Source organism: Haliotis asinina, chromosome 3, assembly GCF_037392515.1.
Source record: "Haliotis asinina isolate JCU_RB_2024 chromosome 3, JCU_Hal_asi_v2, whole genome shotgun sequence".
Taxonomy (NCBI): domain Eukaryota; kingdom Metazoa; phylum Mollusca; class Gastropoda; order Lepetellida; family Haliotidae; genus Haliotis; species Haliotis asinina.
This window is the reverse complement of record NC_090282.1, coordinates 40657510-40674370: the sequence shown is the minus strand read 5'-3', so window position 1 is coordinate 40674370 and position 16861 is coordinate 40657510. Positions and strand designations below refer to the sequence as shown.

Here is a 16861-nt window from a genome sequence, read left to right as displayed (position 1 = left end):
GGGCTACTCAGTCTGTTTGTACACATATTACTGATAGCTGCTTTAGGTCAGGTAAGGATTGCAGCTGATTGTTTTCAGGCCACAAATGCAAGCTTCAGATAGTACTGAATATTCAGATATTCTTATGCATATGTATTATGTGGCCATATTTCGAATAGTTCTACACCAATTACTATTACGGTGAACACAACATTTGCGTTTTTGGCCACTAGACATGGGTAGAAATGACGTCTTAAAAACTCCCGCAAAACAAATGGTAGATCTACCATATTATAACGTCTTTGATGATGCCGTGGACAGGACATCGGATCCTTGCTCTTTCTGACCTGTGGGCAGTCAGATCTACTGGACAACGGATGTGTTGTGACATAAACAACATAAAAGGTGTGCACTGTTTGACTGACAACTCATATATGTAAGTTTCATGTCAGCGGGGACCCGTGAAGGTCCCGGGGTAGAATAGGCCCTCAGGAACCCATGCTTGCCATAAAAGGCGACTATGCTTGTCGTAAGAGGCGACTAACGGGAACGGGCGGTCAGGCTCGTTGACATGGTTGACATATGTCATTGGTTCCCAATTGCTAGATTGTCTGGTCCAGACTCGATTATTTACAGACCGCCGCCATATAGCTGGAATATTGCAGAGTGCGGCATAAACCTAAACTCACTCACTCACTCATGTCAACGGGGGATCAAGGTCAGATTGCTAAGATATAATCATATAGGAACAATATTTTAAAGCCGAACGACTTAACTGCAATTAGCGATTCGGAAAGTCAGCTGTTGAAAGTCGTGTATCAGGGAGCGGTAATCAACATTTTCGTGTGTGGCAACAACGTTTTTGTCTACCTTAGTATGGGAGTTACGATTATATTATGTGTTCGATAACACCGTGCACTCACAATAACAATAGCGTAATACAAAGTTCACATTGACATACCCGTAGTACAGTCAACCAAGATCACAGTGACATACTCGTACTACAGTCAGCCAAGGGATCCTATCACAGTGACATACCCGTATTATAGTCAACCAAGGGATCCTATCACAGTGACATACTCGTACTGCAGTCAACCAAGGGATCCTATCACAGTGACATACTCGTACTACAGTCAACCAAGGGATCCTATCACAGTGACATACTCGTACTACAGTCAACCAAGGGATCCTATCACAGGGACATACTCATACTACAGTCAACTAAGGCATACTATCATAGTGACATACCCTTAGTACAGTCAAACTGTGTCGAATTCGTCTAAACCAAGTTCGACTTGTCAGAGTGTTCGGCACATTCGTCAGCACAGAATTGACCAAGCAGCAACACGAGTCGTCATATTGACATACATGTATTCCATAAGATTGAAGTACAAATATAAGCAACCTTTGGCACTAGAACTCACTGACATACAAGTAGTCCATAAATTCATACTACAAGCAATACATTAAATCAACAAGGAGAAGGTGAGCTTTCGAACTTCAAGCATTCCAAGAGACTTAATGAACTTAGTGGTGGTGGCGGTGGACGAAATATGGAAGCATCAACCTGAAGTGCATCTATGCCATATTTATGAGTATGGGAGTTTTCACATCCGACCTTGATGCAGTCAGAAAGACATTTTCATAGTAAACCAGAGACGCTTGATGCAATCAGAAAGACATTTTCATGGCAGCCTATAGCTAGAGAAGCTTGATGCAATCAGAAAGACATCTTTATAGTAAACCAAAGAGGCTTGATACAATCAGAAAGACATTTTCATAGTAAACTAGGGAAGCTTGATGCAATCAGAAAGACATTTTCACGGCAGACCAGAGCAGCTTGATGCAGCCAACAAATCGTCTTCACGGTAGAAGCAAGTTGATGATAACAGCAGGGCACGGATGGGGCCCAGTTTCGTATGCCCATAACTCAACTGATTAAGGGTTTACATTATGTCACCTCTGTATCTAGCGATGCTCTAGTGCATCACAAATTGAAATATACATTATCCCACAATATTCATTTCTATACTCACCACCGATGTTTGATCTGTCAAACATGTAATCTTGCTCTGAAAAATATGAGCCCATGCTAATACGAAAACACTGCTGAAATTTGAAGTCACCCTGGTGATGAGTTTTATCAGCGATAATCAACACATGATTAAAGCCACACGTCTAGGAAACTGATCAGAGGAAATGACTACGAGGAAGACGCGTACGACCCGACTTCTATTTTCAGTCATATGTTATCTGTAAGAAAGTACATCATACCCCTTGTTTGCTTAAAGTTCGGGACATATCTGATTTGATTTTTCACATATTCTCACAAAGAAGTGGGGAAATTAAGGCATTTCATCATGGTCAACAACAAGTTTGAGAATACAATATTCATAAATCCCGATTCATATCAATGCATGAGAGTCGATCAACATGGAAGGAAGCACACCCATTGTGTTTTAAAGATGATATGATATCATTTTCAACCAAAAGTAATGTTCTACAGTGACATACAGCCACACGTTGAAAGTAGTTAAGGAAAGTATCCTACTCCTTCTCATAACGGCTGAATATTCTGGGCAAAATGAAGAGAGTTTGTGTGCACAGCTATACATATGGACTAAACTGATACCCCGTCATCAAACGGTAAATATGAACTTTCCTCTTTCAGGGTTAAGCCAGTAAATATAATCTGGTAAATGTGAACTTTTCTCATTCAGCGAAAATCCCAATAACCATAACAAATGCAGTCCTAATTCCTCTAGTAAGAACACTCAGTGTAAACATATTAATTAGGCATGGAAAAACTAGACGCAGCAGCTGCAGTAAGAAACAAACACATTACTTTAGTATACTTGATACTGTATAGTGGAGCAATAGGCCAGTCAATATAATCTGGTAAATGTGAAGTGTTTTCATTCATTTTCATTCCTGTTGTAATGTAAACACATTAAATTAGGCATGGGAACACTAGACGCGGCAGCTGCAGTAATGGTTTTATTAACAAACACATATTACTTTAGTATACTTGATACTGTTTAGTGGAGCAGCAGAAGCCTTTTAAGGTGGCTTAGTTCGGAGACACCCAAACCAGCGGTATCATCCCATAAGACAGACCTCCTAAAAGACAGACCGCTTAAATCAAGACATTTTACGGTTGGGTGCATAAGGCTTAATTAAGCTGTACCCGTGATAATAATGGTATGTTGCCAGATAAAAAAAGACAACATTAGGTATTAACTGTGGTTTCATTAATTCATTTATTGAATAAAGATTTGTAAATTAAGACTGTATGTACATCAGCATATATTTTCTAGTGAATATTATCTAAAACAATAATGTATATACCTTGGTCTCATATCAGATCAAGCAGATCTCTAATACACACTTTCTCCTTTCACCATGTTCTTGGCAAACAGGGGTGTTTATATAGCAACAATTCTAGTTAAATAATGTTCAAGCTAATTTAGATGAAAATGGAATGACTATATAGGCCTCTCTATAGGGTTCTTGTTTCTTTTACAAAAGCCCAATTGAAAGTATTAAGCATTACTCAGTCATCAGAAGCAATCTAGTATTCAGTTCATAAATCTGAGTACCCTTTCGATAACAAAATTTAGAGCAACAAATCATAGCCAACATTGAGAAAAAGTCGTTGGCTAAATACTTTGAAAGAAAACCGACTTAGTAATCTTTTTAATGTGTCGAATTCCATATTTTTCCTAATATGTCCATCACTTGTTGAACAACGAGAATATTTGTATCAAAATAGTTCTGGGTGAGTACCCCAATCTGTTCATTCCTTTTCCTCATGAAATGTGATTAATAACTACCCATCCTCAAATTATCCAAATATATAAAACACTATCTGTGCCCCTTCAAATGATATCACCCGTGTAGGTCTCGGGACAGAAAAGGCCTTCAGCAACCCATGCTTGCCATAAAAGGCGACTATGTTTGTCGTAAGAAGCAACTAACGGGATCGAGTGGTTAGGCTCGCTGAGTTGGTTGACATATGTCATTGGTTCCCAATTTTTTGGGCAGATCGATGTTCATGCTGTTGACCACTGGATTACGTGGTCAAGACTCGATTGTCTACAGACCGTTACCATATAGCAGGAATACTGCAGAGTGTGGCATAAAACTAAACTCACTCACTCAAATGATATCGTGTGTATATTTTATCTATTATGTCTATAGGGAGGTCCGGCTTTGGGGGTTGAGCCAAGCTAGCGTAACCGTCTGCAGTTACATGATCAGAATTGATGACCTACCACTACTGTTAAGGAAAACACACGGTAAATGTATCAATGCGATGGCGTCTTGGAGAAAATGTTAATTTTTCACCCTTACTCCAGTAGCAGGTTACGCCTTTCTCTATGTGTTCCAACACGAAATGATCGGGCTGCATTTTTTGTATCGTCAGACTGTAATACATGGGTAATTCATTACCCACATCAAGCAGAGGTAGATGTGAATACACCCTGTGAGTTTCGAAGAGCAAAAAGGATCCACTGATTTTGTACATTATTGTATCCTAAACTCTTGTATAGTTTTGCTGAAACGCGTTCTAATTCTGACAAACTGAGCATATCTAGACTCCGTAGGGCAAACAGTAAAAAAATATTATTTTAGATAAGTTATGCGTTTTAAAATGATATCTGCTTAACACAAAATACATCCCAGATATTTGTAAGGCTCCAATTCGAACAAGTATAGACTCAGTGAAATATCATCACAACGCTTTATGACAACTTTCAACTGACTACTTTTGTAAGCAAACAACCCCCTGTCCCTACGCCTAAAAATGAAGATAAAGCATCCATATTTTACGAAACACCAAATATTTTAATGCTCCGGTCAGAAATATCAAATGGTGTCATCATCATTTACCTTTAAGATACAGTTGAAATGGCCCCTTTAGCAAGCAAGCAACACAATACAGCAGTTGAACTGTACAATTCAACCCAATTTTCATGGTAGTACCAACTGATCAACTTTGTTCACTTCGCTGAAAAGAACAAGGGAGGAGTTCAACCCCCCAGTAATACGTCCTAATGTTCTTTCACACTGGACAACTTACAAGACGTATGAAAGAGCTTGGTCCAAGCCAGATGACGTACATAGAGTCATACCAGTTGAAGGCGAGAGGCATCCATAGATACCATTCTTATCAGCAGTTGGACATAATGTTTCCATTGAACCTCTTCCAGACCCCAACCAGAACACACTTAGGCATGAGAGCCAAACTATAGAAGCCAGCATAATGACCCTTCCGTGTGCAACCGTTGGACCTACTCCAGCTACAGCTAGTTATGGTGATGCTGATGACGGGACTCCCTCCAGAGCTGGTGGCTGCATTTGAAAATGAGGACTTGCAAACTCATCTCGCCTTAAGTTGAATGCTGTCGTGGTGGGTTTTGAAAAATCAAATAGACAAGGTATTCCAATGTGAGAGAAGTACTAACAGTTTGACACTCACATTTCAGACAATCGGAGCTACCACTTGCAATTTCTCATGAAACAGTGCCACCATAGCAACTTTCATAACCAATCGCTTCATATCTCGTAAAGAAAAGAGCAAATATGATCCAATCCCGAGGTCAGCAAACAAGTCCTAAATACCTAGCGGTGAAAACCCTGTTATTCAAAACGCCATCAGAATGTCAATGCGTGTATTCAGTATCAGTATCAGAAAATGTGGTTACGCTGGTTTGGGTACACCCCTCTACAGGTGAACCAGGGTACTCCACTTGTAGAAGTCAAGGGACCCGCATAACATAATATTATTGTTGTATTTGCCTTGTATTTGGAAGCCCTCCCTGTTTTAGGACAGCGATTTGTAGCGATTCTTGGTCAGTAATACTTTATTGTTTGGTGGAAAATTGGATAATTGACAAAAACGTGCACAATGTAGGTAATATGTTACTTTGTAGACCCTGTACTTAACAAATGTCAACGCAGCTGATTTTGTTGAAGAGCTGATCATTGAGTACAAACTGTCTTGGTACGACACATGATGAGATAGTGTCGGATGTCTTGGGCGGTATGGGCCGTTTCAAATCTATTGAAGTATTTGACATCAGAATATCGTGTATCCGCCATTTTCCTGGATGTCATGCTCCACAATAGGATGAATGTTCCTCAGCACATGGTAATGCTCTCCAACAACCATCCGTAACATGAAGCAGGAACTTTCTTTCCCCGATCCGTGACTTCGTCTCCAGATCCGAAGATTGCATCGGTGTCGAGCAGAATATCCTTTCAGGCGTAGCTTTTGATGTTCCTGAGTCATCGTCTGATGACCCTTTGGAACCACAAAAACCTTGAGAAGATTACTCTCGGTCAATGAGAAACAGCTGTTAAGCACCCAGAGTTGCTTCAAACGACTGCTCGTGGCAATGGGTTCACGCCACAGAGTACGGGTCATGTCATGATTTTCGGCTGGAGTGGTCTTCATGAGCTGCCCTGGACTTGTTCGATCCTAGACGGTGCCTGTGTGTTGGTGTCTCTGGATAAGACCTTTGATAACACAGTGGCAGTAACAAAGTTCACGCCCAGTGATCTTGAATGACATGCAGCTATCTAACCACTATCTGGCCCTTTCATTCCCAATGTTTTGTTTGTTTCAGTGTCGCCCTCAGCACCATTCCAGCTACATAGCAGTAGTACGTAAATAATCAAGTCTGAACCAGACAATCTAGTGATCAACGGCATGAACATCGATCTATGCTACTGCTCAAGACAAATTTTAACCCGGGTCAAGTCTTGTCCATGCATTAAATTAAAAATACATGAATTGTCTATTATATTTGAGACATTAGACGTAGTTGTAGAAGCTCGTAATTAGGTTTTAAAACGCATAAATTAAAGTGTCCAAAGTTTCCCATGTTTTTGTTAAAACACATTAACTGCCACGTTGTCATTAGACCTGACTAAAACTCTTCCTCTGTTTTCAACAAATATGCAACTAAAGAGAAAGATAGTTTGACACTGCTTCGAAATGTAATGTACCTGTCTTGCGTCAGCGGGAGGTTGCGTATTTCGAATACTGTGGGTTAGAACGTTGATTTGTGTAATAAGTACTACTTCTCTAAATAAAATTTGTAGATTTCCCAACTGATCTTCTATGGTCCTTATTTCACATATTTCACATATTTCACATATTTCACAAATAGGTTCAATACGTATCGAATTCTGAGTTGACATGCCAGCTTCATGAGAGACGTGGCACCCGCCGTACGGTTACATGTGTCAAGCAATTCAGAGAGCCGACCACCCAGTCCCTTTAGTCGCCCTTTTACGCCAAACATGGTTTACTGAAGACTGTAAACCAGATGTTCAAGGCTGTCGGTTGAAGAGGTAAATGTATGTAAATATATCTCACAAGTCTACCCAAAAACGTTTTGAAATATAACTATTCGATTAATGTTTGAAACCCAGATTGGACCTACAAATTCTGAAACATGGACACAAATGTGGGACTGTTGTAATATCGGGCCACATAATTGTTATCGAGACTGTATTCAAGTTTCCTTAAAACGCTATCTGTGAGGAAGTACACCATATCACATAGGTCGTTCAAGGTTACGGCGATATCTGATTTCACTTGCTTACATATCGTTTACAGTTCTTGAATAGTCTCACATTATCATAACTATAGCCACTGTAGTGGCAAATGCTCATAGGATCTATGAATAAAGTTCCCCTCGCATTCGTCAAAACCAGTTACAGTATGAATACTTTACTTTGTAAAGGGGGCGGTGGGGTAGCCTAATGGTTATAGCATTCGCTTGTCACGCCGAAGACCCGGGTTCGATTCCCCACATGGGTACAATGTGTGAGGGCCATTTTCTGGTGTCCCCCGCCGTGATATTGCTGGAATATTGCTAAAAAGCGGCGTAAAACTAAACTCACTCACTCACTCAATTACTTTCTAAAATCGAGTCAAGTATCACACATGGAAGTAGGGAAATTAATGTATTAATGTTTCCATTGCAAAACATCTTAGATCTAGAACAAGGTTTTGTGCCGCTTTCACTGCTATTGTAGACATTTCCGTATGAGGAACACCATGGTTGAAAAAACGATATTCATAAACACTGACTCGTTTACATGAGGAAGCGGATCAGCAGAGAAGGAAGCACACCCAGTTTCTGTTCATGGTGATATGATATAAGTTCATAACCCATTTACTTGTCAGTACTTCCCAGTTTGTAGTCCATTCCTTCCAATCACTCTTGAATACGTATAGTCACTTGACGGAGTGATCGCAATCCTCAAGCAACGGTGTTAAAGCCGTCATGATCTACAATCTAATATAGACAAACGGCTCTATTGGTTGAAAGTAGTTAAGGAAAGTATCCTGCACCTTCTTTTAACGACGGAATATTCTGGGTTAAATGAAGAGCGACTGTGTGCACAGCTGTAAATATGGACTAAACTGATACCCTGCAAAGTCATCTAACGGTAAATATGAACTTTTCTCATTCACCAATAAATCGCTAAAAAATTAAATGTATTCTGGTAAACACGAACCTTCCTCATTCAGCAATGAGACGTTGGATATAATCTGGTAAATATGAACTTTCCTGATTCACCAATAAGTCAATAAATATAACGAATATAGTCTGGTAAATATGAATCTTCCTCATATAGGATTACGCCAGTAAGTATAGTCTGGGAAATATGAACCTTCCTCATTCAGCATTAAGCCAGTAAATATAATCTGGTAAATGTGAAGTGTTTTCATTCATTTTCATTCCTGTTTTGATTTAAACATATTAAATTTGGCATGGAAGCACTAGACGCGGCAGCTGCAGTAATGATTTTGTTAACAAACACATATTACTTTAGTATACATGATACTATATATTAGAGGAGCATAAGCCTTTTAAGTGGCTTAGTTCGGAGACACCCAAACCAGCGGTATCATCCCATAGGACAGACCTCCTAAAAGACAAACCCCTTAAATCAACACATTTTACGGTTGGGTGCATAATCTTAATTAAGCTGTACCCGTGATAATAATGATATGTGGCCACATAAAGAAAAAGACAACTCTAGATATTAACTGTATTTCATAAACATATATTTTTGTACATCAACCTATGTTTGCTTGTGACTATTATTTAAAACAATAATTTATATACCTTACTCTCATATCAGACCAAGCAGACCAATACACACTTTCTCCTTTCACCGTGTTCTTGGCATACAGGGCCTTTTCCCCTCTTCATTAATATTAGTTAGTTAATTTGATTTCTTATTCGGATAAATTTGTACAACTTAGTCAGAGGTTATTCCATATCATCTACAACCTTATGTAGAATCTGACACTTAGTAGCAACAATTCTAGTTAAATAATGTTAAAACTAATTTAGATGAAAATGGAATGACTTGTGTATGGACCTTTCAGTATTCTAATAACATTACTCTCTTCAAGAATCCTTTTAGACCACTTTGTACAAGTTTGGAATTCAAGTATTAACCATCCATCAGAAGGAATCTAGTATTCAACGTATAAGAATGCACTTCTTCCTGAAGCTTATCTGAGTATCCTTTCACAGTAGAATCTCGCTACCCAAATTTAGAACAACAAATCATAGCCTACTATGAGAAACAATGCGCTAGCTAACTTTGAAAGAAAACCGAACTTTTAATCTGTTTGAAATGCCGAATTCCATTTTTTTTTGCTATGTCCATCACTTGTTGAACAAAGTAAATTTATTTTATCAAAATATTTCTGGGTGAATACCCCAATCTCTTATTTTCTTTTCCCCATAAAAAGTGATTAATAACCACTCATCGTCAACTTATCCAAATATATAAAACACTGTTTGTGCCCCTTCAAATGATATCACCCGTGAAGGTCTCGGGATAGAAAAGGCCTTCAGCAACCCATGCTTGGGGTATCTGCTTAACACAAAATGAAACAATATACACCCCTGATATTTGTGAGGCTCCAGTTAGAACAAGTATAGACTCACTGAAATACCATCACATTTTATGACAACTTTCAACTGACTACTTTTGTAAGTCAGTTGTAGTTGAAATTGTTTGCTAAGCATGTATCTTTTAGCAAACAACCCCCTGTCCCTACGGGTAAAATGAAGATAAAGCATCCATATTTTACGAAACCCTAAATATTTCAATGTCGGTCGGAAATATCAAATGGTGTCATCATCGTTTACTTTTAAGGTATAATTGTAAATGACCCCTTTAGCAAGGAAGTAACGCAATACAGCAGCTGAACTGTGCTATTCAACCCAATCTTCATGCCAGCACCAACTGATCTACTTTGTTCACTGCGCTGAAAAGTACAAGGGAGGCCATCAACGCCCCTGATCAACAAAGACTATGAAAGAGCTTGGTCCAAGCAACTTTCATTGTCGATCGCTTCATATCTCGTAAAGAAATGAGCAAGAATAATCCAGTCCCAAGGTCAGCAAACAAGTCGATGTCAGAAATGTGTTTAACCCCCTGGATGTACAAAGATGTAGCCAGCAACAAATATAAAAACAAATATGAAGTGACTTGGAGTGCCTGCACTCAATGCAAAAATTAAAGTGGTTCTCGAGCGAGTTCTGTCTTTTGAAAATGCTCCAGTGCTCCAAGTCAGTTAGAAGAAGTGGCGAAGGAACAGTAATTCGCAAATGTGAAGTCTGGGTGTGAAATGGACACACAGTAAACACATGTTGTTTGTATCTATCAACATAGACAGGATATCTTCCAGAGATATCTTGTTGCACATGCAATCTACAAACGAAGCACATTCGCAATGAATCATGTCCAGCAGATAGAGAGGTAAATGGACGGTAGTATCAATGCTCATGAATCCATGAGTGACCTTTGCGTTCTCAAGCCATCCTAGCTAAATGAAGATGAAACAAAGACTATCTTTATCATGTAGCCTAATGGTTACAGTGGTCTTCACGCTGAATGTCCGGGTTCGATTCCCAACATTGGTACAATGTATGGAGCACATGCGCATTTGTGGTGTCCCCCGCCATGACGTTGCTGCTAAAAGGGGCGTCAAATGATATCCATTGACTCTGTCTCGAGATGTTGAAACAATTCTTTAAGAAGGATAATATGTGAAAGCTGTCACAGAACTAAAGTGAACCCTGAGAGAAAACGTTCCGGAGAGGTACTACAGGAAGGGCAAAGGATATGAGTCAGTGGCGAGCAGGATGTAAAATCTGGTAATTTGAACTTCCGCTGCTTTGTCATGACAAAATCACGTACATGATATCCCCAAATGTAGTTACAACAGATACACCCATCTAAATCACAGGCAAACTAATCCATGAATCCATATATTATACCTAGCGGTCAAAAACCCAATTTTATTTGAAACGCCACCAGAATGTCAATGCGGGATTTCAGTATCAGTTACAACAGAGCCTCATATTTTATTACACGAGAAAATGTGGTTACGCTGGTTTGGGTACACCCCTCTACAGGTGAACCAGACTGCTCCACTAGTAGAAGTCAATGGGCCCGCAAAACATAATATTAATGTTGTATATGTCTTGTATGTTGAACGTAGTGGAAGGGCTTGGGGTGACGTTTTCAGACATACATTATGTTTCTCTGAAATGAGGACATACCAAGTGGTTTTGTGAACACTATTGTTTTGTTTTTGCCTTCTCTCTTTTTGTGTGGACTGTATGGATTATTTTCAGAGTTAACTGTATTGTGTCGCAACAGGTGTGTGTAGTCGTAACACTTCTGTCTCAACTGCCATCATTCAGTTCACAGAAAGGGTTGTGAGTTTCAGTGGTAATGTCTCCTGTATTCCGTTTGGATCCCAAGTAAATCCTGACTCAGATCTAAAAGCAAAATAGTGACACACTCATGCATGCACAGTCTTTACTTTCAGGTCGAGAAGAGCGGTTTCCCCATCCATCATTTAGATGTTCCAGCTGCCTCTGCACATGATGGAGAACATCAGTTTCCAGAACGACACTGAGACTTTCCTTCATGATTATGATGATCGTTACGCCCTCCAGGTTCTGCCCGCCATCTTGTTTCTTGCTGTTCTGATGTTGTTAGGTTCCTTGGGGAATTCTCTTGTCTGTTATGTGTACAGTGCCAAGTTCAAACCAAGGACCACCAATAGATATATAATAGCCCTGGCAATATTTGACCTTATCAACTGTGGTATATGCATACCTCATGAAATAGCTGACATGAGACATAAATACACACTAGCACGCTACGGCCTGTGCAAAGTCATGCGAGTAATCATGGCATTTACAACGTATGCTTCTGGGTCCATTCTCCTAGCTGTAGCAGTGGACAGGTACAGGAAACTTTGTCGACCTTTTCAAAGACAGCCAACATGGTTAGATGCTAAAGTCACAATCACTATGTGTTCAGTCATGTCCTTGATTGTCGCCTTACCGGCAGCCGTTATCTTTGGTGAAATGACAGTGGCAACAGACAACATCAACATCAACGGTTCAGATTGTTCGATAGCAGACGACTACAGAGGGACGCCATATGTTAGCATCTATACTGGTGCTCAGTTCTTTCTTTTCGTGGCTGTAATGGTGTGCCTAGTTGTCCTCTATAGTCTAATATGGAGGCAGGTTGATAGACGTAAGACATTCCTCAACAAGAACAGAGCCAGGCAGAACCCAGAGCAGCAGATACACAAACCTGTTGTGTCTTTTAGTGTCCAGTCTGATGATGTTGAAAACACGTGTGTAACATCTGAATCAGAAACGAGGCCATCAACCGACAAACAGAGTAGCCATGGTCTAGGAGGTTGTGAAACAGATGAAGAAATGAGTTCCCCGAAAGTCACCTCTACCGTCTTGATCCCACCAGCAGATACACATGCTGCTAGCACGCCAATTACAAATCCTTCGTCAGGAAGCAAGCTGTCACAAAAGACACTGTTTATGATGTTTCTGATCACCCTTGTATTTGTACTCAGCTTTCTTCCTCACCTGAGTTTAATGGCGGCCAGACATGCCTCTAAGGAAACATTTGCAGGCATTCAAGGAGTTGGGCGGATGCTGTACAGTTTGTTCTTGAGGTCGTATTTCATCAACAGTGTCGCCAATCCGATCATATACGGCTTTTGTAATGTGTATTTCCGACGGGAAGTTAGACTCCTTTGGAGAAAAGTTATATGTTATGCCACAGGTACGGTATCTGAGGGCTCGCTACGTTGAAGATCTGGGTTCGATTCCACTCATGGGAACACTGTCTGATGCCCATTTCGTGCATGTGATATTGCTCGAATATGAGTCATAGGAACGCAGAAACATACTAACTTAGTATACGAGGATGCAGATTATGTTATCTAAATTGTCTCAGTACACTGAATGTACATAAGCAAAACATAGCTGTAACCGTTTCTTGCATATTTTTTCAAAAGAATATCATAACAGAACACCGTGGGTATTGGAGACCAATGGATCTGTTGTCGAGACTGTCGGAAAGGTCGTTTGACCTGAAGATACACTATGTAATAAAGATGTTCCAGATGTTAGAGTACACGCTACAGGGATAACAGTTTGCTTTCTCCTACAACCTGCAGTCGTTTTGTCTTGTCACTCTAACTGATGTACAAACTGCCCCAGTCCCATTTGTAAATAAACTTGTGATACATTTCAGCCATTTGTTACCTTGTAGTAACTCTTACACATACTGAATACAAAGAATCCTGTTTCCTGTTTCATGTGAGTGGAAAACTTTATATTATGCAACCTAATTAAGCACTCTTTGTTTTAGGATAGTGATTTGTCGTGTTTGTTAGTCAGTAATGTTTTATTGTTTGGTGGAAAATTGAATAATTGACAAAAACGTGCAAAATGTAGGTAAAGTGTTATTTTGTAGGTCCTGTACGTAAGAAATGTCAACGCTGTTGACTTTCCTGAAAAGCAGACCTGTCTTGGAACGACAGGTGATGAGATGTCGGATGTCCTGGGCGCTATAGGCCCTATGAAAACTATTGAGGGTTTGACATCAGAATATCGTGTATCCGCCATTTGCCTTGATGTCATGCTCCACAATAGGATGAAGGTTCCAGAACATCCTTTCAGACGTTGTTTTTGATGTTCCTGAGTCATAGTCTGATGACCTTTTGGAACTTCAGAGCAAGATCCTTGAGAAGATTACGTACGGTCTTCTTTGAAAAACGGCTGTTGGGCACCCAGAGGTGTTTCAAACAATTGGTCGTGGCAAAGGCTTCACGCCTCACGGTACGGGTCATATCATGATCTGCTAGAATGGTCTCCTTGAGCTGCCCTGGCATTATTCGATCCTTGACGGTGCCTGTGTGTTGGTGTCTCTGGATAAGACCTTTGATATCACAGTGGCAGTAACCAAGCTGGCGCCTAGACATGTGTCAGCCAAGTCGGCGAGTCTGACCACCCGATCCCGACAGTCGTCGCACAGTCGCCTTTTATGGCAAACATGGGTTGCTGAAGGTCTATTCCACTCCGGGACCTTCACGGGTCCCCGTGTGTTCGTGTTTCTGGATAAGGCCTTTGTGATAACACAGCGGCAGTAACCAGTAACATATTAACTGCCATGATGCCATTACCCCCGACTCTGTTTTCAGAAAATATGCAGCTAATAGTGGCAGACACGTAAATCAACTGTACAACTCAAACAAATCTGAAACTGCTTCAAAATGTAATGTAATGTACAAAGTTGATTAGTGTAATAAGCACTACTTCTCTTAATAAAATTTGTAGATTTCCCAATTGATCTTGTATGGTCCTTATTTCCCATATTTCACAGGTAGAATCAATACGAATTCTGGGTTCGCATACTCCTTTCAACTTGGGAACTTCAAGAGAGACGTGGCACCCGCCGTAGCGAACACCCACGACGTGTTCTTGCAATGACTTCAAAAGATAGTACTATGTGAAATCCTAGAATTGGCATTGTCGCATTGTCAAATTGTTGCACTTCGGTTTCGGCTAATTTTGCCACGTTTGGCTTGTTTTTGAAAGGAGGACAATACGAAAATGTCCCATCTGAGATTCCATAGTATTCCGCTACCATGCCTGTATACTGGGGGATAAGAGGAACTGGTAAGCTCAAAATACACAGTGTATAAGTAGGGTAAGTATGGTCTTAAATCAATCCCTGTTGAATATAGTCAATCCTAGATGAAGATGAAATGTGGATGAAGAGTGAGTGAATTAGGTTTTACGCCGCTCTCAGCAAACGGCCTGTAAATGATCGTGTCTGGGATAGACAATCCAGTAATCAACAGCATGAGCATCGATCCACACAACTGTGGACATACGAGGGGCCTTCATTAATTATTTCCCCGACTCACTTTTGATTTTCACATGTGGCTGAAACTTCGTGGGAGTAATGACGCATATGTCTGTGGGTCATGAGGTAATGTTCAGCATTGAACTATGAAAGCGTTTTGTTTGACAAGCGTTATATAGAAGTAAGGTGGGACAAAGGAGACAGTTGAGTAACGAGCAGTGATCAAGTTTTTGTACTTGAAAAGTCGCACTCCAGAACAGACATTTGATGAAACGAAAGCAACTTATGCAACTTATGCCCCATAGTATGACATAGTTAAACTCTGGCATTACCAGTTTAAATGTGGTCGAAATCTGTGGACAATGTTCCTATTCCTTGTCGACCTCATTTATCCATTGGTAAGGCACTGTCCGTCATGTGGATTTTACTGTTTGTTAGTTGGCCCATGATGCTAGTTGCATAAGACGAAGGGAGAAGTGTGTAACTCTTGGTGGATGCTATGTAGAGAAGGACTGAAAAGTTTCGTTTCACTAGGTTCACTGCGAGCGGGTCAGGGGAAATCTTTAATGAACGCTCCTATGTGTATGCATATTGCGAAAGTTGTCTCTTGTCAAATGGCATAAACCTTGACTGGATATCAAAAGTACTGATTCTCAAGGTACTTGGCCTCCATCTGGTTTTGGCCTGAATAAACATGCATTCAGTATCTACTTGTGGCGTTTTACTCCATTCCCTTGTCATGTCGTTATATCCCAGGCTGTGTTCCCTTCATTGCCCAAACGAATGACCGGTTCATATTGTATCACAGCAAGTGAGTACGGTTCGACGCACCTTTTAACGGCAATTCAGTGACCATTCGGACTTGATATTGGAAGAAAGCCCAAAGTGAGTCAGGGAGGTTTTTGGCCTGTTTTAGCAATATTCCAGCAATCTCACGGCGGGAGACACTTGAAATGAGCTTGACACATTGTGCCCATGTGGAGAATAGAACCCGGGTCTTCAGTGTTACGGCCCAACGCTTTAATCACCATGTTACCCTACCGCCCTAAAGAAAAGCCCCAAGTGTTCTAGGTCTAAGACGAGTATTACTTTGGTTGTGGTGCTGACCACATATTCAGCATTATGATGACAAATCTTGGATTCGAGTCCACGGTTATCTGTTTCTGCCATGCGAAAGGATGAATTTTGAAATTTCGTTTTGAGCACATCCTGAAATTACAACTAATGGACCTGTATTTTGATTCTATTAAATAAGCTTCACGTCAATATTACTTGTCTCAGCACCATGTCGTGTCTTCTTAAAGCGAAAACTGACAGCAAACAGTAGTACCTATGTGTCATTTCCCAGTTATCAAACGATGATATCCACGTATCTTGTTTGTACACATACTACTGACAGCTGCTTTGGGTACCATATTTTAACGTCTTTGATGATGTCGTGGTCAGGACATCGAATCAGATCTACTGGACAACGGGTGTATTGTGACATAAACTACATAAAGGGTGTGCACTGTACAACACCTGCATGTGTTTGACTGACAGCTCATATATATAGTTGCATGCTTGTCGTAAGAGACGACTAACGGGATTGGGTGGTCAGTCTCGCTGACTAGGTTAACACATGTCATCGGTT

At 40.4% G+C, this 16861-nt stretch overlaps 1 protein-coding gene across 1 annotated transcript; it reads left to right on the top strand.

Annotated features, from left to right (window-relative positions):
* Positions 1-2497: 2497 nt before the first annotated feature.
* Positions 2498-13610, top strand: LOC137276834 (cholecystokinin receptor type A-like). Its single transcript, XM_067808479.1, has 2 exons — positions 2498-2625; positions 11864-13610. The coding sequence occupies exon 2, from the start codon at positions 11898-11900 to the stop codon at positions 13164-13166; it is 1269 nt and encodes a 422-aa protein (XP_067664580.1). The 5' UTR covers positions 2498-2625; positions 11864-11897; the 3' UTR covers positions 13167-13610.
* The last annotated feature ends 3251 nt before the right edge of the window (positions 13611-16861 follow it).